General features: G+C 52.8%; 1 protein-coding gene across 3 annotated transcripts in view; it reads right to left on the reverse strand.

Annotated features, from left to right (window-relative positions):
• The window catches only part of SLC39A11 (solute carrier family 39 member 11), a 282,396-nt gene that overhangs the window by 96,187 nt on the left and 162,995 nt on the right, over positions 1-23,214 (reverse strand). For all 3 annotated transcript variants that reach the window (XM_040989575.1, XM_040989574.1, XM_040989576.1), the window contains exon 6: positions 15,567-15,737. In XM_040989575.1, coding sequence (XP_040845509.1) covers positions 15,567-15,737 — 171 coding nt within the window. The remainder of the gene's footprint in view (positions 1-15,566; positions 15,738-23,214) is intronic.

Raw genomic sequence — 23,214 nt, forward strand, 5'->3', positions numbered from 1 at the left:
CAGACTGCTGGGTAAGGGCTTAGCATCTGCTGGTAAGTGTGAGATCTGGGTCTGGTGGGGGAACTTCGGGAACTCTCCCAACGGGCTATCACTCCCACTGGTGAGCATGTGATTCAGACCTGGGTGTTGTTCAGGCTGGGCAGGGCTGCTTCACTTAGTATACATACATATACTTCAGCAGGTATGTCGTTTGGCTCTGTAAGGAGTGGACTGGGCAAGACCAGGACAAACCACAGCACACTGGCATGTGCGTGAGCCAGGATGAGGGGAGGGGCATGCTGAGCTAGACTAAGTTATTACACCTATCAGGCTGTATGAAAGCCAGGGATGGGGGCTAGGCTGCAGCACCTGCCAGTGACAGTTGAAACTTAGGGGCAGGCCAGGCCAGGCCGGAGCATCTGATGGCAAAGGCCAAGCTGGGAGATGGGTTATGCCAGGGTGGGAGCGAGCTTGGGCTGTGGTTCCCACTAGTGGGCATGAGAGCCGGGATGCAGTCAGTGAACTAAGCTGGACATGGCTGCAGCATCCCTCAGTGTAGGTGTGGACTGAGTCTGGGGTATACCTGTTTGTGCTCACAAGAGTTAGAGTGGATATAGGACAGGCTGGGCTAGGTCTCTCTTCCTGCTGAACCATGTAAAAGCTGGGTCCAAGGCTGGACCAGGTGTGGCTGGGCTGTAGCACCCAACAGTAAGAATGGAATATGAGCTTGGGCAGGCAAGGCCGCTGTTCCTGCCAGGAAAGGAGGTGGGCTAAGTCAAGCCGGCCAAGGACCCATTAGTGTGTGCAAGATCTGTCACAGAGTGGTGACCTGATAGAGGGGCTTGGGGAAACTCCTCTGTCAGGACACAGTCCCTGCATGTGAGTAAAAGAACAAAGGCTGGGAGCAGCCCAGACCAAGCCAGGCTATAGTAACTGAGCGTAAGTGCCTCAGGTCTGGGGGCAGGCCAGGTTGGGTCATTTCATTAGCGCCCACTGACAGATGTGAGAACCAGGAAGGGTATAGGATGGGCTGGGTTGGGCCACTACGCCACCAGTTCACATTAGGGCCAAGACTGGGGGCTGGCTAGGTTGGGCTAGGCTGAAGCACGTACCAGCAGGAGTCGGAGCTGGGGGCAGGCCAGGCCGAGTCAAGCTGTAGCATCCACTAGTGGATGCCAGGGTGAAGTGAGCCATGCCAGTCTGGGCTGCAGCTCCCACCAGCATAAATAAGACCCGGGGATGGGGGGATGAGCCCCCATCCCAGCATCCCAGCAGGGGAGCTAGACTCCAACGTCCATTGACGTGTACGAGAGCTGAATGGGATGCGGGACAAACTAGACCAGTCTGCTGCACATACTGCCATGCGCAAGAACCAGGGCTGACCTTGAGATGGGAGAGGATCCTGTTATGTGGCTGGGCCCATGGTAAATAGGGGGCCTTTTGAAGTTACAGAGGAGGGTAACAGAAGCCACAAGGTGAGGAAGACTGCACTGCTCACCGCAGGCCCTCGGAACAGACAGGGCTGAGAGCTCGGACATACAGGAGCCCTCCAGAACTGCGAGGAACAGGCGAACTGCCAGGGAAACATGGGCAGATGAAGCTCCTGGCTTCAACCTCACCCAGCCCCAACAGGTGCAGCCACTGGGGAAGAGAACCAGCAGATGGAACATCTCTGTCTCTGTGTAACTCTGCTTTCAAATGAATAAAAAATCTTTATGTGCACCTTTAGAATGTGTGTGTGTGTGCGCGTGTGTGTAACATGGAGAATGGAAAAGGTTGTGGCAGTGCTGGGGGAGGAGCGTATACTGCTTGAAGTGCCATGAAGAAGCCCCAACAGCACAAGAGGAGTTGGGACAGTGAGGAGGATGACGCTGAGTGGTGTCACAGAGAGCCACAAGCATTGGGGTCTGCACCCCTGAGAAGTCAGGATTCAGGCAGCTGCGAAATTCTGTCTATGCCAGTGAGCACTGCTGAGCCAAACAGCAAAGCAAAACGCAGCATCATCTGTCAGCCCAACACCAACTCGGACCAAGATATCAGTGCGTTAAAAACATACGTAGAAGAGAGGATACCTCCTTCCAGTTATCAGAGCAAACACCTTTTACTCTTCTGTCCAGCAATGCCAAAAAAAGGGGGGATGGGGTGGGGATTTGTGGCTTGGTTTCCTTGACAACCTTATCTCCACGCCAGGCAGCAACTCTGTCTCCAAGCAACAGAGGAGCTGCTCTTTAGAAGTGCCAGAGGTAAAAGCCAGGGCTCTTCTGTTGTCTTCTAGGACCAAGCCATGGACCCCTCACAAGGCAGAGCCCCAGGAGCCAGCAAAGTGTCTGGCCTAGCCTCAGACATCCTCACCAAACCCCATGTGCATCTCGGCAGGCCCCAAATGCCCAGTACCCGCAGCTCCCTTTGTCCCCTGCCCTCCAAAGATGGACAGGTACTTGGTCCTTCAGCTGACTTCTCCTGCATCCCTGCTGCCCAAAGCCCCACTGACCTTGGAAATCTCAGTAGGGGAGGAAGGTGAGGACCACACTGCAACTGCGACTTCACTGATTTAGCAAATGAAGGAGCTCAGGCTGGAGAAACAGCATTAGGCTAAAAGCAGACTGAGAGAAGATGCCCACACTCTCGTCCTGACATTTCAGAGGAACTTGCGTGCACCTGGAAACAGGAGGCAGAGCTTTTCAGGTGTGTCCCAGTCACGTCCCTGGCATCTGTGAACCAGGACGGCTCTCCGAGACTACAGAGAAGAGGAACAGAAGAACAAACGATCTCTGTGTGACCGCCCTGAGCTTTCATTAGAGCAAGAGATGAGAGCTTCTGAGTGGCGCACTGGGCAGATGCAAGGAAATGGAATCTGGAAGTGCGAGGAGCCACAGCGCCCGCCTTTGGCTGCCGCATCCAACCATCAGCATAGCTGCCATTGATCTGGTACCTTTGGTTCCCAAAGGAGCTTGAGTCCATGACCCTGGCTTATCCTCATTTCGCCTTCTCTCCAGGATCTGGGAACCCACAGCCTGGGTTGTTCCTACATACACACACAGGCAGTTATTTTCCAAACAATATAGAAAGGAGGAACAGGTGATGACTCCTGACCCTGATTCTAGTGGATAATGGGGAACCTGGGTAGTCTCAATGGCTCCAAATCAAATGCTACTCACAAATCTTTATCCATGAGCTTTGAGTTGTTTCCTAATGAAATTAACGCAACAGCAAAACAGATATGCCCGGGATTCCTCTCCCTGCTTGTTCACTCGCTTGCTCTCAAGCAGGTTTATTGGGTAGAAGGAACTGAATTCATTTTCAAGGCTTCATCGGAGTTCCATCTGGGACACCTCCCTTTGCAAAGCTGAGGAAACAGCACAGCTGGGTGTGGGGCCAGGAGGATCAGCGGCTTGGGGACAATATGGGAAAGGAAGCAGCAGTTAGGATGCAGTGGGGTGGGAACAGCCACCTGCACGACACTGGGCATGCCCAGCTTTGGCCCACAACTTAAAACAAAAGGAAATGGGATCAAATGCACCAAGTTGGGACTTCAAAGAATTTTTGGAAAGAGAATTAAATGTTGTTAATTTAGGTGCAAAATTGTGTGAAGACCACCTCCCCCATATACACACTCAAGATGCATGGATTTTAATTTTTTTCTTGCACCACAATGAACACATATTTTAATTCCACTTTGCCAGGAATTGAAAACAAAAATCCCCCTCCCATTATTTCCCTTTAGTCATCGTGTTTCAGGGGAGGCACCGCACTCTGACCCAACTTCATGGTGCCTGCTATGGTGTTTGGGTCTTTTAAAAAATATTTATTCTTATGTATTTGAAAGACAGAAGGAAGGAAAGATATGGAATGTTCTTCTGCCAATTAGTTCACTCCCAAAATGAGTACAAGAGCTGTGGCTGGGCTAGGGCTATGCCCAAGGCTGGCATTCCAATCCAGATCTCCCACCCCAGATGGCAGGGACCCAAGCATCTAAGCTGTCACTTGTCACCTCCTGGGGTGCACATCGGTAAGAAACTGGAATGGGGAGCATGGTTTGGATTCAAACCCAGGCACCTCAATCAGCATCTCCCTGGGTTTTCTGAGGTACCCTCCCTCATATGCTCCCCCAGAGCCCCCCAACACTGCTGGAGAGGACAAGACTTTCAACAGACAAGGATGAGACCCTGTAAGAGGCTGTGGGGCGGGCACCTCTGGATGGGTAAAAGCTGAAACACACAACCTTGCGCCTGGTTTCCACAGCGCAAAGAGCTGAGCCACTCCAGGGGCGCTGGCTTGAAACGGTCTGGAAACCTAGCATGTTAGTGGGGAGCCCCAAAAAGGCTTCACACAAACCCATGTTGAGAGCCTTTCATGCCCTGTTGTATTTTGTGGAGGGAAAAAACATCTCCTTTCTTCTCCCAAATCCCTGATCTGAACTGATCGCCTCTGGACGGTCTCCATGTCAACCAGAGGAGAGCCCAGAGCAATGCAGGGCTGTTTAACCCAGGACGCATCCATGCTAGATGGGAACTCAGCGGCAGTCAGCACTGAGACAGTGAGGCAGACGGCAGAGGCAGGAGTGAGCCTGGCAGCACGGCGTCTTGTTCCACTCACTGCAGTTCATCAGAGAGGAGAGGCAAATGGAATTTTGATGTCGGAATCTGTCCTTGGTTAATTGTTATTTGCAGAACACAAGTAACATTTTAATTATTTTCAACTCCACACCCTAACAGCTATCAGGGGAATGAAGACAAGATGGAATAAACAGGGACTTATTAAATACCTAATTAATGTGTGCTACAATTAGCATATATGAATACAAATGAGCTGGGACTTGTTGTAAAGTACGCACCTCAGATGTTATCAGCTGATTAAACATGTTATCTGCTACAGCTTTGGAACAAGTTGGACCCACCAAATGTCTTCTAAACATGGGGGAAGAGAGATACCGCAGACGGAAAGGTTTCTTGGTGCCAGGGAATTTTATAAACCAAAAATTTTAGAAAAAAATCACAAAAATCTTTACTGTGACATGTAAGTAAATCAAGCTCATGTCAAACGTCACCGGCAAGCCTGAATGGGTCACAAGTAACTCCGGACTTTCCACTGAGTTTGACAATCATGCCTTTCTGAACATTTATTCTCAAGTGAGAGAGAGAGAGATCTGTCTGCTGGTTCACTCCCCAAATGCCTGCAACAGCCAGGGCTGGGTCAGACCAAACCTGGAAACTCAACTGAGGTCTCCCTTTCGGGGCGGTGGGGATCTAACTACTTAGGCCTTCTTGTGCCTCCCAGGGTGCACACTGGCAGGAGGCTGGAACTGGAAACGGAGCTGGGATTCACTCTCATGTGAAGTGTGGAATCCTGAGTGACACCTTCACTGCTGTGCCCAGTGCCCACCGAAGGATGCCTCTCATGGTGAAGGTGGCAGCAGCCCATCCGTACGCAGCAGGGGCTGTCCCCTGCCTAGCCCCTCCTGCAGCAAGAAAGGGTCTGCATGGACTTCTCATTGCACTCTTGCATGTAAGTCTCTCCCAGCTAAGCAGAGCACCAAACACAAAATCTGGCAAAGACCAGCCTCCCCGTCAGCAAGCACTCCCATGCAAATGCTCAGCCCGCACTCACGCAGGTGGCTCAGTGCTGTGTCTACACACCACCTCTGGTGACACCCCACTGAAGGAGGTATCTGCACTGTCCGATGTGAAATCCACTAGCACTTGTGGCCATGAAGCATCTCGTGTGACTGAATACAGTTGAAAAGCTCAACACTTTTTTTTTAACCTTTTTATTTACTTCTGATTATCTGAAAGCCAGAGAACTGCATAGGGCCAGTGGCCTGAGCAGTAAGCAATGTAGAGACCTAAAAGGTCTTACTAAAGCCACTATCAAGCCAATCTCTATCTGGCCAAGGTAGAAAGACAACTGGAAGTGACCAGAAAACAGAGTCCCGGCAGCACACAGACAAATTCAAATTCTCTTGCTCTACTTTCTTTTCCCCCCTTGAATTTACATAACTCGCAGGAGGATGACATAACAGAGTAGATATGGAAATGAGTCCTGATTTTCACCCGGATCCCAGGGTGGCCTTATGCTGTGGCTGCTGGAAAGCTGGGAAGCTGGGCCCAGGCGTCTGTGTGCCTGTGGTCCAAGGTGGGTGATGCCAGGGGATCTCAAATATCCCTGCCACTTACGTTGGGGATCATGCAGGGATCCCACGGCCGCGGTTCCTCCCTCAGGGCGTTTGTGCCAGTTCTCACGCTCAGATTCAAAGGTGTAATTTCACACTCTGCTCCCAGCTTCTGCTACAGCACACACCCAGAAGGCGAAATGTTGAGCAAAATGTCATCCCATCCAGGAGCCCATGCTAATTATAATGTCAGGCTTCCCACTGACATACACATCGTCAGAGGCAGGTATTACAGTGTTTCCAAACTCCTGGAGCAAATGAGGAGCATCGTCCAAAGACACCTGCTGGAGATGGGAATTAAAGTGATCCGAGACGCCCCCACTTCCGACCAGCCTAATCGGAACCAGATGATCTTGGCGGATCAAAGCAAGGCAGAGGCGGATGGAGGAGAGAGGTGAGGGGTGGGCGAAGGGGAGGCGCTGGAAGAAAATGAGTGCTTTTCTGGTCCCGCTGCATCTGACTTTGACACCAGCTCACTTCTGTGAGACCACGGAAACATGGAATGTCAAGACACATCTGTTTTGGTGCACGAGAACTTCTAAATCCATGCACAGTGTTCTTCATAATATGCATTTTGCATGAACTTAAAATTAATTCATAGAAGAGACAGAAAGGCAGAAGGAGAGGCACCCTCTACTGGTTCACTTTTCCAGTGCCCACAATGACCAAGCCTGGGCCAGACTGAAGCTATAAGCTAGAATCTCGGTCCAGGTCTTCCAGAGGCCTGGCTGGCACCCAACCACCCGAGCCATCATGTCTGCCTCCCATCTCTGCTCTGGAGCTGGAGGTGTACTGACACGGGGATATGACTTTTTTTTTTTAAGATTTATTCTTACTGGGGAGGCAAATTTATAAAGAGAAGGAAAGACAGAGAGAAAGATGTTCATCCGCTAGTCCACTTCTCAAATGGCTTTAATGGCTAGAACTGAGCCAATCAGAAGCCAGGAGCTTCTTCCAGGTCTCCTACATGGGTGCAGGATCCCAGGGCTTTGGGCTACCCTTCTCTGCTTTCCTAGGCCACAAGCAGGGAGCTGGATGGGAAGTAGAGCAGCTGGGATTAGAACTGGTGCCCATATGGGATCCCAGCGCATTCAAGGTGAGGATTTATTTATTCTCTTAATCCCATTTTCCATGAATTCTTTCAAATATCCTATTGCCGGCAACCCAGTGGATGCCCACCTTGCCTCTACTGCCGTCATCCCACTTAGCATTCAGTAGCAAGGTCAGATGCTAGCTCCATTTGACAGCTGGGAAAACTAAGACTTCCAGGAGCTTACTCAATGTGACTGAGCTTGTAAAGCATCTGGTGGCTGCAGGATCTGAGTGCCTGGCCTATGTGACTCCACAGCCTGGGGACAGCCCTCCATGGGGAGATTTGTATGGGATCTGGAGTGACCTCACAAGGTAGTGGTGCTACTTGGTGCTGGGGGAGCCTCGGAGGTGTTCATTCTGCAGTGCTCTGTCCCACCATGACAGGCCTTGGGGTGAGACCCAAGGCTCCTACTGAACTGAGCCCGGAGCATCTGGAGTGAGAACCATGCCAACACTTCAACGTGGTGCTATAGGCCTTCACACTGAATACGGCAAGCTTAAAACGGCAAGAGCAGCTCCTGAGCATTTCTGCAGTCGTCTCCAGAAAAACACTGCGATTGACTGGAACACAGAGCATCACTACAGCCAGAGGAATGTTGGGGATAACCTGTTAGGATCGAGTTGGAGTCTGACTCTATCTAGAACCAGCTGTGTGGGTGTGGCTTTGCTGCTTGGATCTCCATTTCCACATATTTAAGTAACTCCTGGCTCTGGTCTGGCCCCACCCCTGGACCTCCGCAACAAGAACAAGAGCCTATGAGATCCTGCACCTGCGTCCAGTGAGACCAGCTTCAGGCTTGGGCCTCCAGAACCGGAGGACACGCCCTGCACCTGCATCCAGTGAGACCAGCTTCAGGCTTCGACCTCCAGAACCGGAGGACACGCCCTGCACCTGCGTCCAGTGAGACCAGCTTCAGGCTTGGGCCTCCAGAACCGGAGGACACGCCCTGCACCTGCATCCAGTGAGACCAGCTTCAGGCTTCGGCCTCCAGAACCGGAGGACACGCCCTGCACCTGCATCCAGTGAGACCAGCTTCAGGCTTCGACCTCCAGAACCGGAGGACACGCCCTGCACCTGCATCCAATGAGACCAGCTTCAGGCTTCGACCTCCAGAACCGGAGGACACGCCCTGCACCTGCATCCAGTGAGACCAGCTTCAGCTGCTCGACGAGACCGCCCTGCATGCCAGCTTCAGGCTTCGACCTCCAGAACCGGAGGACACGCCCTGCACCTGCATCCAGTGAGACCAGCTTCAGGCTTCGACCTCCAGAACCGGAGGACACGCCCTGCACCTGCGTCCAGTGAGACCAGCTTCAGGCTTCGACCTCCAGAACCGGAGGACACGCCCTGCACCTGCGTCCAGTGAGATCAGCTTCAGGCTTGGGCCTGCAGAACCGGAGGACACGCCCTGCACCTGCGTCCAGTGAGACCAGCTTCAGGCTTGGGCCTCCAGAACCGGAGGACACGCGGGGGATGCTTCGAGCCACTAAGGTAGTGAGCGCTTGGGACAGCAGCCCTGGGATGCTACAGCCCTCTGTTCTGTCTACAGTCTCTCTAAGCAGACAAACTCTTCCAGCAAGGCTGTAGGTGGCTCTTTCCTATGCTTTTATGCACATGTTGAAGGGGAAGGGATACCTGATAGAGACCCGCCTTCTAGAAAAAAAAATTTTTATCTGATCACAAGTCATAAGTTTGTTATAGGAAGGGTCGATTATAAATCCCACCCCCCAAAAAATGCAGAAAAATCAAACCCAGTCATAATCCTACCAGCCGGGAATAATGAGCTCCTGTTATTATCACAGCATCCAAATCTGCGGTTTTTTTTTTGTTCAGTGAAACAGAAATCACTTCAGATGATGACTTCAGCCACGCCTTTTAAAGCCAATATTAGGAGCCATCAGCAAAGACAAGCAGAGTAATGAAAATCAACGGCCGTGCCCTTTCAAGAAGCACGAGCAGCAGCTCCCCGCCGGGGCCTGGAGATGACAGGGACAGCCAGCAGATGAACTTGGCCCTTGACTCTGAAGGAAAAGAGTTCTGTGACTTAGGCAGCCTCTTCCTCAGTGGATCTTCGTCAATGTTCTTACGCACAGAGGGTGGCACAGGTCTGCCCGGACTCTGGAGACCGACATGAGCCAAATGTCTTCCTTTGGTCCCGCCGTCCAGCCATGCAGAATGGCGGAGGAGGGAGGGGGTCTCTCCTTTCCTAGAGCAGAAGTTAACTAAAAGCCATGGGCTTGAGGACATATTACAGGTTGAATTCCTGGAAGGTTTATTAGGTGCTAAGAGGTGGGATCCTAAAGAGAGACGGTGTGGATCTGGCTGCAGGAAGCTGCATGTGTTGGAAGCGGCCAGTGGGTGGGGAGGGCAAACACATTGAAACAACTGCATGTCAGAGCAGCAGCTGCACCAGAAGGGCATGCAATGCGTCCTAAAGGCAGGAGTGATGAGCCTTGCTGAATTAACCACGCACCACTTACGCTGCGCCTCGCAGGATCAGCCAACAGGAGACTTACAAGCAGCTGGAGTGGTTATGCAACAACCCCCTGCATTTTCAAGTGGAATAATAGTACTGGATCGAGATAGCCTCTCGAATCCCCTTAAGTTTTAAATGTAGCTCTCTCGCATCAAGAGCACCAGAACTGAGCCCACTGCTGAGCCTGTAAACTATTCACAAAAAAGATCTGCAGGAACTCAATTGCCGGCGGATGCTGAATTCTACTCAAACATAGATACAGAGAGCTCGTTTTCCTAAGGTGCAGGACTCCTCGGAAGGCTCAGGACCGCGTGCAAAGCAGCACCATGTTCCAAAGCCTGCATCTGGAGTCACTCCCACAGAGAACCTGCTCCTTGTGCATAGTTTTCCCAGGGGGCTGGTGCCGCCGAGATCACTGCCATGCAGGCAGATTCAGGCCGGACAGCAAGGACGCAGCCTGCAAGGAGCAGGAGACATCTCCACTTGGTTTCAGGCAGTGTCTGCCTTTTACCATGCATGCAGGTGGGGTGTGGAGGGGTGGGGTTGCCATATGCCAGCAATCAGTCATTGCCATATCTTCCCTAAAAAAAAAAATCCTTGATGTGCCACACCACTGGACCCAAGACTGGGCTCCTTTCCTGTCCTAGGCCTGAGGGTGGGCTTCCTGAAGATGCTGTGTGTTACGGGCCTTCACACAATTTATAAATAGAAGCTTAACCCCCACGGGGCTGGTGTAGGAGACGGGGCCTCTCCAGCCCAGATCTCACCAGGTTCTGATCCCAGACTTGCAACTTCCAGAACTGTGAGAAATAAATGCCCAAGGTTTCTAAGCCACCAGTTTGTAGATCTGACGACAGCACCCGGATGGGCAAGGATGCACAGACACCGTTCTCTTGTTGAGGGAGCCGGGTGCAGGGTAGGGTCCACAGCTCTTACTGGATTCTTCAGGAGGATCATGAACCTTCATGAAGCTTCAAAATTCACCTGCTCTTGGCTCATGCATTTTCAACATGAGCCAGATGCTAATGTGCCTACAGATGTGTCCTTGCATTCCAGAAGCCTCTGGGACACAGGACACACACAAGTAACAAGCCTGCCTTCTTCCTTCCACTTTACAAAAGAAAAAAAAAATTAAATGTCTTCCCCAGGACAAAGTGGAACCAGAAAGGAGACACACACACACACACACACATACACACAGAGCTTCAAATAACTCAATTATCCACCGAGTCACTGTGAACAGTTGATCTGACAAGTTGGAATCTCAGCTGCTCTTTCCATCAGCTCTGGAGGAGTGTTCCGGGAGAGTCCTTTTCAAAGACAAGCGAGCCGCACGCAGGCTCTTGACAGGGCCTTCATCAAAGGACCTGGAGCCGGCACAAGTTACTGCAGGCGAGTTCACGGCGACACTGGAGACTCGAGGGCTGAGAGCCACAGTGAGGTCTTCGGGCACACAGCTCTGTGCATTCAGACCCTTGGTAACTTTTTACTCAGGGTCGCTGGCCTCGCCTTCATGGGCCAACAAGCCACAAATGCACACCTCTAACCAAACCCCATGCGTCAACTACAAAGCTTTTATCCACCTAATAGCAGCTCCACTTGAGCGCCTGAAGGCCACCAAATCTGTCTAAGCCCGCATTCCTGTTGCTTCCCGGAAATCTGGCTCCAGCCACATCCTTCCCTTCTCAGTCTAGGGCAAGTTCCCCCTTGTGGCTCATCAGCCCCGATGCCTCTGGCTCCTTCCGGGCTCGCTGCTTCCCATGGGGCTCCAGCACGGGAGCCCTGGTCATCCAGGGTCAGCCTGGCGGGGACCGCCGTCACTTCAGACCTGGATCCTGCAGTGGTCTCCATGGGGGCCTCCCCATGGGGCCAATCTCAGTCCAGCACCCAGAGAAACCCTTGAGGGCTCCCGTGAGGCCGTGTGTTTCTCTGCAGAGCATAAGTGAAACCTTCCATACGGCCTTCATGTCCCGGGGAAGCCACTGAGAACTCCTAGTCCCTTGTGCTTCTCCCTGATATTCACCTGCTGCCACCACACTGGACTCTCAGATGCTCTGGGCAGTGCCAAACAAGTGCCAGCCCCAGGGCTCTGCATGGGCTGTTCCCTCTGTGTGACAGGACCAGTCTTTCCCAGAGACATATAGGATTGACCCCCAATGCAAGGGCACTTCGTGGAGGACTCTACCCACGGATCTATTCAAAACCGCACTGACACATAATGAAAGAGCAAGAAATAGATCAAGGTAGACGACACTGTGGGGCAGCATGTCAGGCCACCACCTGTGGTGCTGGCATCCCATATGAGCACCAGTTTAAATATTGGCCACTCCACTTTCAATCCAGCTGCTTGCTAATGTGCCTCGCCAAGCAGCTGAAGATAGCCAAAGTGCTTGGGCCTCTTCTGCCCAGGAGGAGGAGACCAGCATGGAGCCTTCGCTTCATAGCTTGATCCTGGCCCAGCCATGGCTGTTGTGGATATTTGAGGAGTGAACCAGCACGTGGAAAATCAATTCATTCTCTCTCTCTCTCTTGTTCACTCTCTCCCTTGCCCCTCATAACTCTGATTTTCAAATAAATAAAACCCTACAAAAAAGCCAGGGAGGGGCCAGGCTTGCTCTTACAATGGTCCACTCTCATAGGAACTAACCCAGTCCTGCAAGAACGGCACTGCTCTGAGCAGGGTACCTTAGGACCCTCCTCTTAGCCTGGTTCTCATCTTAAAGGTCCACCGACTCATAATGCCATTGCAGTGGAGCCAAGCTCCAACACACAGACATGCAGAGAGACTCACAAATCACACTCAGACCACCGCAGCTTCTGGCCAAGCGAACCAGGACACAGCTCTCGCAAGCGCACGGCAACACAGGGGTGTGACAGCAAGTTCCACTGCTGGACAGCTGGGGACTCAGTGCCCACTGCTAGGAATTCTGGGTCTTCCGATGGCTTTTTGTTCTCCTGGGAAACAGCAAATCACCACAGTAGCACTCAGACGAGGGTCCTTGAATCTGCTTCCAAGCCCAGTGGACAGATCAGGAAGGGCTTCTTAATGGAGGGAAAATGGCCACTCCTGTGACAAAGGACATCACAGGTACCTCTGCCCTCTGATGATGAGCCCTTCACCGGCTCTTCAGGAGATTTGAAATGCGTACAACTAGCCCCTCTCGGCAAGTTGAATCCACCTTGGCCATCTCTGTACTGGGGGGCCCAACCCAGAACTCATTCTCAAGACATCCTGAAGGAGAAGCCCTAGACAGCTGAACTAAAAAAGTTTATTCCTAGCCAAAAAGGGAAAGGGTCAAGAAGAAAATGAGGAACAGACACTGATGAGAATGTGGGAAGGCCAGCCTGTGGATGGTCACACTGTAGCGACTCCCACGGCAAGAGGACACACACTTGCACCTGGACAAACAGCTGAGCCCACAAAGCACTTAGACACAGGTGGGTGTAAGATGTACTGGAAAATACGATGTATGTTAGAATGCTCACTCTTTTAAAAAAAAAAAAAAGATCCATTTTTATTGGAGAGGCAGATTTATACAGAGCGAAGGAGAGACAGAAAAGAAGATCTTCCGTCTACTGGCTCACTCCCCAATCAGCTGTACTGGCAGGAGCTGCACTAATCCACAGCCAGGAGCCTCTTCCAGGTCTCCCACATGGGTGCAGGGGGGAAAAGAGAGGAAGTGGGGAGGGAGGAAGGAAGGAGGGTGAGAGAGAAAAATCATTCCACCTACTGGCTCGCGCCCCAATTGCCTTCAGCAGGCACAGCTGGGCCGGGTTCAGGCCAGGAACCCCAAATTCTGTCCAAATCTCCCATGTGATGGGCAGGGACCCAAGCACTCGGATCACCACCTGCTCCACCCTCCTCCCTCCCCCAGCCCGGCCTTCCACTGAGCGGAAGCAGCTTAGCCAGGACTTGAACGAGGCACCCAGACACCACGCCACGACTGAAGCACTGCACCGCACCAGCTCCGGATCTGCCATGCTGCAAAGATGGCATGGTTCTCATTGTGTATGCAAAAGGATGCCAAGCTTCATGGAGGAACATTCTCGGACCCGCCGTACCCTCTGCTTCCATCGCAGTAACGCCAGGAGTTCACGCAGTGACCTCCACGGGAGCTGTGCAGGGCAGACACCAAAGCTCCCGCGAGCTCCTCCAGGCACACTCTTGGCTCCTGGACCAGGGCAGTGTCACCGTGTGGTCCATCAAGACTGACAGCACATCAGCTGGGAACACTCGCTGCAGGGTCTAGAACTATGGGCAGATCAGTTTAAGAAAATCGAGGCTTGCACAAGTTACAGCCAGGAAGGCAAGCAGGAGAAACTGCCCATGCAGACAGCTGCCCCCTTTTCCGCCAAGCCTTCTCAAGCCCCGGCAGTCCTGAAAGCTGTGTGTCTATTTCGCATCTTACTGAAGACTCAAAACAAGTCAGGTGTAACATCACCCTCACTTCATAGATAAGAAAACCAAGGCTCATGGAGGCGAAACAACTTCTTAAGACAAACACATGGGGGGTGGGGGTAAGCCGTGTAACACAGTGTGTTAAGCAACTGCCTGGGGTTCATGTATTTCATGTCAAAGATACAGTTCAAGTCCCACCTACTCTATGCTTCCCAGCCAGCTCCCTGCTAATGCGCCTGGGAGGCAGTGGACGGTACCCCAACACTTGGGTACTTGCTGAAGTATTCTTTCCCCATCTCAGATGGAGTTCTGGGCTCCTAGCACCAACCTGTTCCAGCCCTGGCTGCGGTGCACATGTAGAGTGAACAAGCAAATGGAAGATCTCCTTCTGTTTCTTCCTCTGGGTCTGCCTTTCAAACAAACAAAATATGTTTTTTGGAGGGAAGATACATTCATTGGTAAGTGGTAGAGCTGCAATTATAAAACATATCCTAAGAAGCAGCTCTCAGAGCCCGGTACCGTAGCCTAGTAGCTGAGTCCTTGCCTTACATGTGCCAGGATCCCATGCGACGCCGGTTTGTATTCCAGCTGTTCCATTTCCCATCCAGCTCCCTGCTTGTTATTTGGGAAAGTAGTCAAGGACAGCCCAAAGCCTTTGGACCCTGCATCCATGTGGCAGACCTGGAAGAAGCGCCTGGCTCCTGGCTTCAGATCAGTTCAGTTCTGGCCATTTGGGGAGTGAACCAGCGGACAGAAGATTTTTCTCTCTGTCTCTCCTTCTCTCTATAGATCTGCCTTTCAATAAAAATAAGTAAATTTTTTTTTTTTAAAAAAAAGCAGCTTCCATAAGTTTATTTTCATAATCTTTTTATATTTACATATTTACTTGTTGACATTTATTATTTTCATAGGATTATTTTAATGCTTAAATGTCTTCTGACTGCACTAAAAAAAGTCTGTTTCTTTACATTACTTTCGAAACAAAACATCACTAAGCCTTTTTTATGCCAATTAAAATGGCCCCTAAGACATAAAACAAATCACTTCAAAATGCCAAACAGAAAGGGTTGGTGAGGACATTTCCCAAAGATGCTCGCCCGAACAAGCAGTAAGGACGGAATTCCCTACTCTCACAAGGCATTGCACAGAACAGGACACTTCCCGTGTTCACGACAGTCCCCCTCCACAGCCGTGCCGGAGAAGCTGGTATCGAACAGAGGGAGCTAAAAACTCGGACAGAGAAAGAGGCAAAGTGGCTCAAGGCAACTGGGATGGGGCGTTTCCATGTAGAATGATCAAGCTACAGCGAGTAGCCCCAAGAGGAAGTCAGCCGACTTCGATCCCCTCCACCACCGACCCAGGTCACAGTCCCCCACGTGCCTTTTTCAGGCAGACAATGCTGACAGAGAGGCTCCCCCTCCAGGCAGGAGGCGGAGGGTCTGGGCCTCACCTGGGATATTATGGATGGTGATGGCCAGGATGAGCAGTGCGATTCTTCTCCAGCTGCTGCCGCCAGGCTGTGCCAGGTTCCCTCGGGAAGACGCCAGGGTCGCTGGGACCTCTCCAAGGCCCGTAGCCGCCACCTTCTTCCGCTGGTATGCCTCGCCGTTTTCACTCTTGTCTGAGCAAGAAAGAGATGGGAAAGATAGTGTTATAAAAACGTGGCACAGCAAGATAAGCCATCAGCTGAGATGTCGGCCTCCCGTTGGAGCATCAGTTTGCTAACGCAGCTGGGAAAGCAGAAGATGGCCTGGAGTTCCAGGCTCTTGGTCCTCACCTAGTCCTGGTCAGTGAAGCCATTTGGGGAGCAAATCAGCAGATGGAAGCTATCTTGCTTTGTTTTTCTTTCTCCCCATGCCCCGCCCCCCTCCCCAGCAGCGAGAGGAAAGATTCAAGAACAGGGAATGTTCTACAAAGCCCTGTCGGCTGCATATCCTTCTGTTTGCGCGTTCATTCAACCGATACTCACCGAACAGACATTCGGTGCCCACGCAAAGGTAGTAAGAGAGTGTGATACCCTGGCAACTCAGGAGCGACTGGAAACCCCGATTCCAGAACTGATGGCCCCTTTGCTTCCTGACTTGGTCCCTGGTGGGCTCCATGCTAATGCTGGGTAAAGCCACAGCAGTAAGACTGGCACCTGTTTCCAAGAGCTTCCGGGGTGTCCAGTGAGGTGATGAGTGTGCTTGGCTTACAATCAGTGAAGACATTGGGGGTTACTGTCACAGCCCCACAGGATAGCACAGCCCACGCCCCTCCTCTCTGTGTCACACAGACACAAGGACACCAACCGGATGCAAGGCATGGCCACCTGGCTTCCAGGGGACACTGGGTGACTGGGGCTGGGCACACAACGTGAAATGTCGCCTGATGTCAAAACAGCCGGGCCAGAAGGCAGCAAGGGATGCAATACTGCAGAGACAAAGTGGACGCCCATCAGCAACCAGAGACAGACACTTGCAGCCAGAGGGCCAGAGGCGGCGGCACACCACAGGTGTCACAGAACACTCAAGAAAAACCTCGAACACTCAGCCCTTGGCTGTCGGGAGCTGACGCCCCTTCAAGAAATCCCCTCCTTGATTTGTTTCTGAATCATGTCATTCTTGGGGCCAGGTTTTTGTCCAGCCAGATTCTTGGGTGCTCCCATCAAGACACCACAATATCCTATGTTCTCCACAAATCTCATGGTTTCCTTAATTCCCTGGCAGGTGAGCCCTCAGAGTGGAATATTGCTTAGATATCAGAAACACAGGAAGACCTCTTCTTTGACCCCCCACCCCGCTGCATGTTTGCTTCCTTGATCCAACAAGTACAGCCGGGAGAGTGGAAAGGTGCCAGGGCAGGCCCACTCGCTCCTCTGGCTGGGAGAGTGGAAAGGTGCCAGGGCAGGCCCACTCGCTCCTCCATGGTGCCCCAGCAGCTTCCTCTTGCTAACTGCTGGCTCTTGGGTCCCTTGGGAGGAAGTAGCTACAAGTGCGCATGCACCTGTGCAATCTGTGTATATGTCCGTGTGTGTGTGTTTCATCACTATGTGACAGTCCTTTTAGAGAGAAAGAGAGAAAGAGAGAGAGAAAGAGAGAGAGAGAGAGAGAATCTTTCATCCTTTGGTTTACTTCCCAAATGGCCTCACTGGCCAAAGCTGGGCCAGGTTGAATCTAGGCACTAGAAACTCCATTTGGATCTCCCACATGGATAGCGGAGCCATCGGCTGCTGCTTTTCTAGGTGCATCAGCAGAAAGCTGGATCAGAATTGGAGCAGCTGAGACTCAGGCCTGAACCCACGCAGGATGCCACTGTGGAGTGGGTGTCTTGCACCGCAGTGCCGTCCTGAGATGCTGGACAAGCTTTGCGATTCTGCACGCATGTGGAGCATGCTCAGTAGACTGGCACTGTCTACATGACCTCAGCTGCATGCCTGGGCCAGGTATGGAACTGGACAGACGGCTGCTGAAGGCCTAGGGGGCAGTTTCTGGCACTGTCCGTGAGCTACCCTGGGCTGGGGCAGAGGTGCGAAGCCTCTTCTGGCTTTGTCAGTGGGATCTTCCAGTTCCTCGCTCACCCGTGAACACACGCGCCTGGCCTACATATCCTCCAGTGAGAGCTGGTAAGTTCTCCCTAAAATGTCTCCTTTTACAGATTGCAGAAGGCTTTTTCTTTTATTAAGATTTATTTCTTTATTTGAAAGAGTTATACAGAGAGAGGGAGAGAGAGAGACAGCAAAACTTTCTATCTGCTAGTTAATTCCCTAGATGGCTGCAACAGGGCTGGGCCACGCTGAACCCAGCAGCTTCTTCCAGGTCTCCCACATGACTGACGGGGCACAAACACTCAAGCCATCCTCTGTTGCTTTTTCCAGGCCATTAACTGGATGGAAAGCAGGATAGCCAAGACACTAATTAGCCCTCACATGGAATGCCAGCATTGCGGGTGGCAGCTTTACCTGCTATGTCACAGTGCCTACAGCACAGACGTGCGTTCCAGGGCAGGACAGAGAGGGAAGACACGACGAACTCCTTCAAGCCCAAGGCGCAGGAACGCATGCTCTGTAACAAGCAAGCACTGAAGGTTGCAATTATCTTTGCCAAGGGCACAAGAGGGTCCAGCCGGAATCTGCCACAGATGCAGGGAGTAACAGAGATGCTGGAGAACCCCCCCCCATGCCTGCATGTAGTTTCAGCAGGGAGATGTGTAAAGAGGTGTCAGCAGCCAGAAAGACGCCTGCCTGGCCTCAGCATCCAGCATGGGTGTGGGAGCATGTGAATGCCGGGCGTACTTGTGGAAGCTGAACAAGCCATCTGGTAACAGCCACTACGAGCCCGCCCCTGAACACAGATCAGCACAAACACACATGGCAGAGGGGACGCCATGCCCTGAGCCACACGTCTGATGGCCCCTCCTGGCAGGCAGCCATGTCCCCACACCACTGGGCATAGTACTGCCCAGCATACTGTGGCCTGCAGAAGACGCACCAAGGTGCCAAACTCCCCTGCCCCGATGCCACCACCACCAGCCAGCCCGTGACAGTGCCCAAGATGGGAGAGGCTGCGGCAATTGGATCCTTTGCCTTTACAAAAGAAACAAGGTTACTGCTGCCCTTCAACACATGAGGACATGGAGGGACAGAGAGGCAGAGGGGTCGCCACAGCTTGCACGGCCATGCCGGACACAGGGATCAACCCGGATCCTCGGAAGAGGTCTCGTGCTCAATCAGGGACCTGTGGTTGCCTGGGACGGGAGGCGGGGTGAGTGGGGACCTGGATGGCCAATCTGCTCACCTGAAAAGGTGGGAGCACTGGGCAAAGAGTTAGAAATTACTTGGCATGTGAGAGAGGGAAGGAAAAGAAAGTACTCATGGAAAGGAACGAGCGGCTTCCTGCGGCCCTGGGGGAGCCCTGCTCTACAGCACTGCCCATGCGCAAGAACTCACCCACTAGCCTGCACTCCCGCACTGCCCATGCGCAAGAACTCACCCGCTGGCTGCACTCTGACACTGCCCATGCGCAAGAACTCACCCGCTGGCCTGCGCTCCCGCACTGCCCATGCGCAAGAACTCACCCGCTGGCCTGCGCTACAGCACTGCCCACCGCAAGAACTCACCCACTGGCCTCGCTACAGCACTGCCCACCGCAAGAACTCACCCGCTGGCCTGCGCTCCCGCACTGCCCACCACAAGAGCTAGGAGTAGGTGGGATGCCCTACCCCATTCAAGCGTGCTTCCTTGTTCAGCACTCCTGTCTGTGTCATGCCTGAATTTTAGCTTGCATCAAGACGAGAACCTCCCCGTCAGCCATCTCTGCTACCAGGAAGACATGGCCATGACAATGAGAAGGCAGCAGAGAGGGGCCGCTGGGCGCTCCCTGACACAAGGAGCAAGTCAGGCAGCAAGAATCAGTGTCTGCAGACACACCTGAGAAGACCGTTTCTTCTTGTTCAGATTTTTATTTTTATTTGAAAAGGAAAGAGGAGAGACAATCTTCTATCCACTGATTCTCCTAAAATGCAGCAATCCAAAGTCAGGAGCTTCTTCCAGGCCTCCCAGGCGGGTGCAGGGCCCCAAGCACTTGGGTCATCCTTTGCTGCTTTCCCAGGCCATAAACAAGGAGCTGGATCAGAGGTGGAGCAGATGGAACCAAAACGTGGTGACCCTGTGGACGCCAGCGCTGCAGGCGGAGACTCAGAGTACTATGTGATCACTGCAGCTGAAGAAGGGAGAAGCAGCTGCTTAGGGTAAAGCAGCTCTTGGCAGGAAACACTTAGCAAAGCCATGCCTGGAACCAAAGCGCTCAGGACGGAGGGGGAGAGAAATGGGACAGCAATCGTGGAGGAGAAGGAAGAACAAGAGAGGGGAGAGGAGGGGAGGGGAGAGGAAGGGAAGGGAGGGGAGGGAAGGGGAGAGGAGCAGAGGGGAGGGAAGGGGAGGAACACAGGACATCTGGGGTCCCTGTGACACTGCATGAGACAGGCCAAGCTGCTGCAGGCCTGATGACGGAATCATGGCCCCCCTAGCACCACCATGAGTTTCACCACACTAAGGAACAGTTGCCAGCCACAGCACAGCATTACCAGCACCCCTGAAGTGTCACTGGAGATGACTGGCTTGGGTCAGCACACACAGGGCCAAATCCGCAAACCTCTGGCAAAAACACTTGCTTTCTAAACCTTATTACAAAGCATCGGATGAAAAGTAGCCATGGCTCCACCACACAGGGCAGGTGCGTGGACAGGATCCATCGGGAGGGGACGAGAAGACGACCATCTGACACGACTGCCAGAGGGTCAGCAGGATCGGGGGGCAGGGAAGGACTCAATGACAAACCCGAGTGGCCACAACGCTTGCCACCGTCCCTGGGAAATGAACCATCTCCCTTATATAATCGGTGCTGTGTCGGCCTGTGAAATATTTGCCGAGCATTGGTGAGTGTCCGCTGGGCACCTGAGAAACCGAGATTCCCAGGCAGGGCTGGGTGTGGGGCTTCTGAAGAGTCACCTGCAAACTCAGCCCAGAGCCCCCCACCCCCACTGTTCCCGTGGTTCCGACAAGGAGACACCCGGCCGGGAGGGTGGTGGTGACTGTCCCCACGCCATCACATCGGTCTCCAGTCTGCCCACTGCTCTCACACCGTGGAAACACCCCCCCGCCAAGGCGCATGTCCCAGAGTGCAGAACCACGGAAGACAGAAGGCACTCGGCAGGATGCCTGGCCCACAGGAAAACGGAAAGAGGAAGTCTGCTTTGGTGCAAAGCTTCTTTCAAATCCATGGCTCATTTTTGTTGTTGTTGTTTCTTCCCCCCCCCCCATATGACTTTTCTGCGAATGTGTTACAGAACCCCTTCATATGCATGGCTTTCCAGAAAGATTCTGCACCAAAGTGAACTTAATTTTAATTCTATGTTCCACAGATTTTTTTTTTTTAGGTACTCTCACACAATTTAATGTACAGTTTCATATTTCTTAAGCCAACATGATCTGCAATAGCTGGAGCTAGGAGCCAGAGACAAACTTAAACCCAGATACCTGTGATATCAAGTTTTTAATAACCCTGGGTAATGCTGCTTAGTTCTGGGCCTTTGTTTGCAAAACCATTTCTTTTTTCATCTCAATTGGGTCATTTTTTCTCCAGGAGAGATAAAGTGTAGTTCTCCCCTCCTGCCACACGGCGGCGCACTCTTTCTGTTCCCTCCTATCTGTGATGGACACCCAACTTGGGAAACTTCTGTTGCTGAAGTCAGGGGGAGAAACAGCAGGAGCTGGTTCTTGGTTTTGGAACTCCGGGAGTCCAAAGTCTTTAGCAGTTGAAAGGGTCTTCAGTGTCTTTCCTTTGAAAACCATCTTTGGCCCCATGGAGACTTGCCATAGATACTTGCAGTCAATCATTTGGCAGGAGAGACGCTGGAGAAGATGCTGTCGGTGCCTGTACTGCAGGGTTCCCTCAGCTCCCAAGTCTCCAGCCAGCAGTCTCACGTCCCGCAGAGCCCTCTGCGGTGCCAGCACGCGGTCACAAGCGTCCTGCCTGGCATCAAACCGCCAGCAGAACACTCAGCAGCGTAGTAAGTGCCATGGGCCTCAAGCGCTGAGGCGGGGCGGGCCAGCTGATCTGCCCCTCGGCCCCGTGAGCATGCACCCAGCTCCCTGCTAAGGACCTCTTCGCTGTATCCACCTGGGAAAACCCGAAGAAGCACGCAGACACACGCCACCTAAAACATCGGAAGAGGAGCTGGTGTGTCTCCTTCTGCACTTTCTGACGGGGGGGTTACCCGGTTGAGAGGCACCAGGTTATGCAATGGTTAGCGGCTTTTCCTTCCCACTAAACACAAGACGGGAATCTCACCCCCACTGGATGAAGTGCCCTTTGGAACATGCGAGCAGGTGCAGTACCACTTCTGTCCTCATATCCCTGCACGCTCGAGCGGCTTCCAAATGTCATTTTCTCACAGCACGGCAAAAGCTTGCATAAATCCAAAGTTCCCAGAAGTTTGCTTCCGACAGGGCTGTGCTGACCCACGCACCTGGCAGCCGGGTCCTCCGATTTCCTCGTCAGCCCTAAGGCAGTCTCATATCTCATAGTGAATGCATTCATTTGTGGGGGAAATGACATTTCTGTCCGGCTCCAGCTCTCTGTCCTCAAGCGAGTTTGTACCTCCTCGGGGCCCAGGCAGGTTTCTCTCCTCGGCCTGAGGAGGCCTCTGCAGCAGTGACAATGTGATTAACTCCTCGCCGGCAGGGGTAATTTGCCCACTAAGGAGACCTGGAGACCCGGCGGGGGCAGCAGGTGTGACAGCTCGAGAGACGCGCGTCCCCCTGGCCACGCTGGCGGCGGGCGGTTCCTTGCCTGTGATTCCCCGACACCTCTGAATGCCTTTTGGGAAAGCGCAGTCCGCTTTGCCCGTGACGCTACGCGAACGTTTTCTCAGGTCAGCAACTCTCAGCATTGGCACTTGATGCTGTCCCGCCCACAGCGCGGAGGGCGTGTCTCTCCCCGCCCCCACAGCCCTCCCCAGCCTTAGGGCTCTTAGAAGCAACACGGGGATTTTGTCAAATGGGGCCACCTGGCAGAAACAGTCTGTGGTGAACCTTGCTGGAGATGTCAGACGTAGCCAACGACAGGGCAGAGTGGGAGTGGGTCTTCAGCCCCCGGGGGTGCAGGCACCTGAGGCCCACATCACAGTGCCTTGCTGCCCAGCTCTGCCTCCTGATTCCGCTTCCTGCTCATGCAGACCCAGGTTGGCCCGTGATGGCTCCAAGTTGGTGAGCTCCTGCCAGTCATGGAAGAAACCTAGACTGCATTCCTGACTGAGGCCTGGGCCTCGTGGGGCGTCTGAGGAATGAGCCATAAGATGACTGCCTGCTCCCTCTGCCTCTCAAATGAATGAATACAAATAAACTAAAAATGTGTACCTGGCTACCCAGCTAGTTATGAATCTCAGATAACACAGAACGCTGTTCAGAAGCGTATCCCACATGTTGCACAGATATATTCATTGCTATCTAAAATGCAAGTTTGACTCGGGAGCCTGGCCCTGGCAGCTGGGCAAGATTGGGCTGCTCGAGCCACTCAGGCTGCGCCCAGTTCTGACGCCGGGCACGCCCCATCTCTGGG

The sequence above is a fragment of the Ochotona curzoniae genome, unplaced genomic scaffold (genome assembly GCF_017591425.1).
Source record: "Ochotona curzoniae isolate NIBS_2020 unplaced genomic scaffold, NIBS_Ocur_1.0 contig_523, whole genome shotgun sequence".
NCBI classification, from domain to species: Eukaryota; Metazoa; Chordata; class Mammalia; order Lagomorpha; family Ochotonidae; genus Ochotona; species Ochotona curzoniae.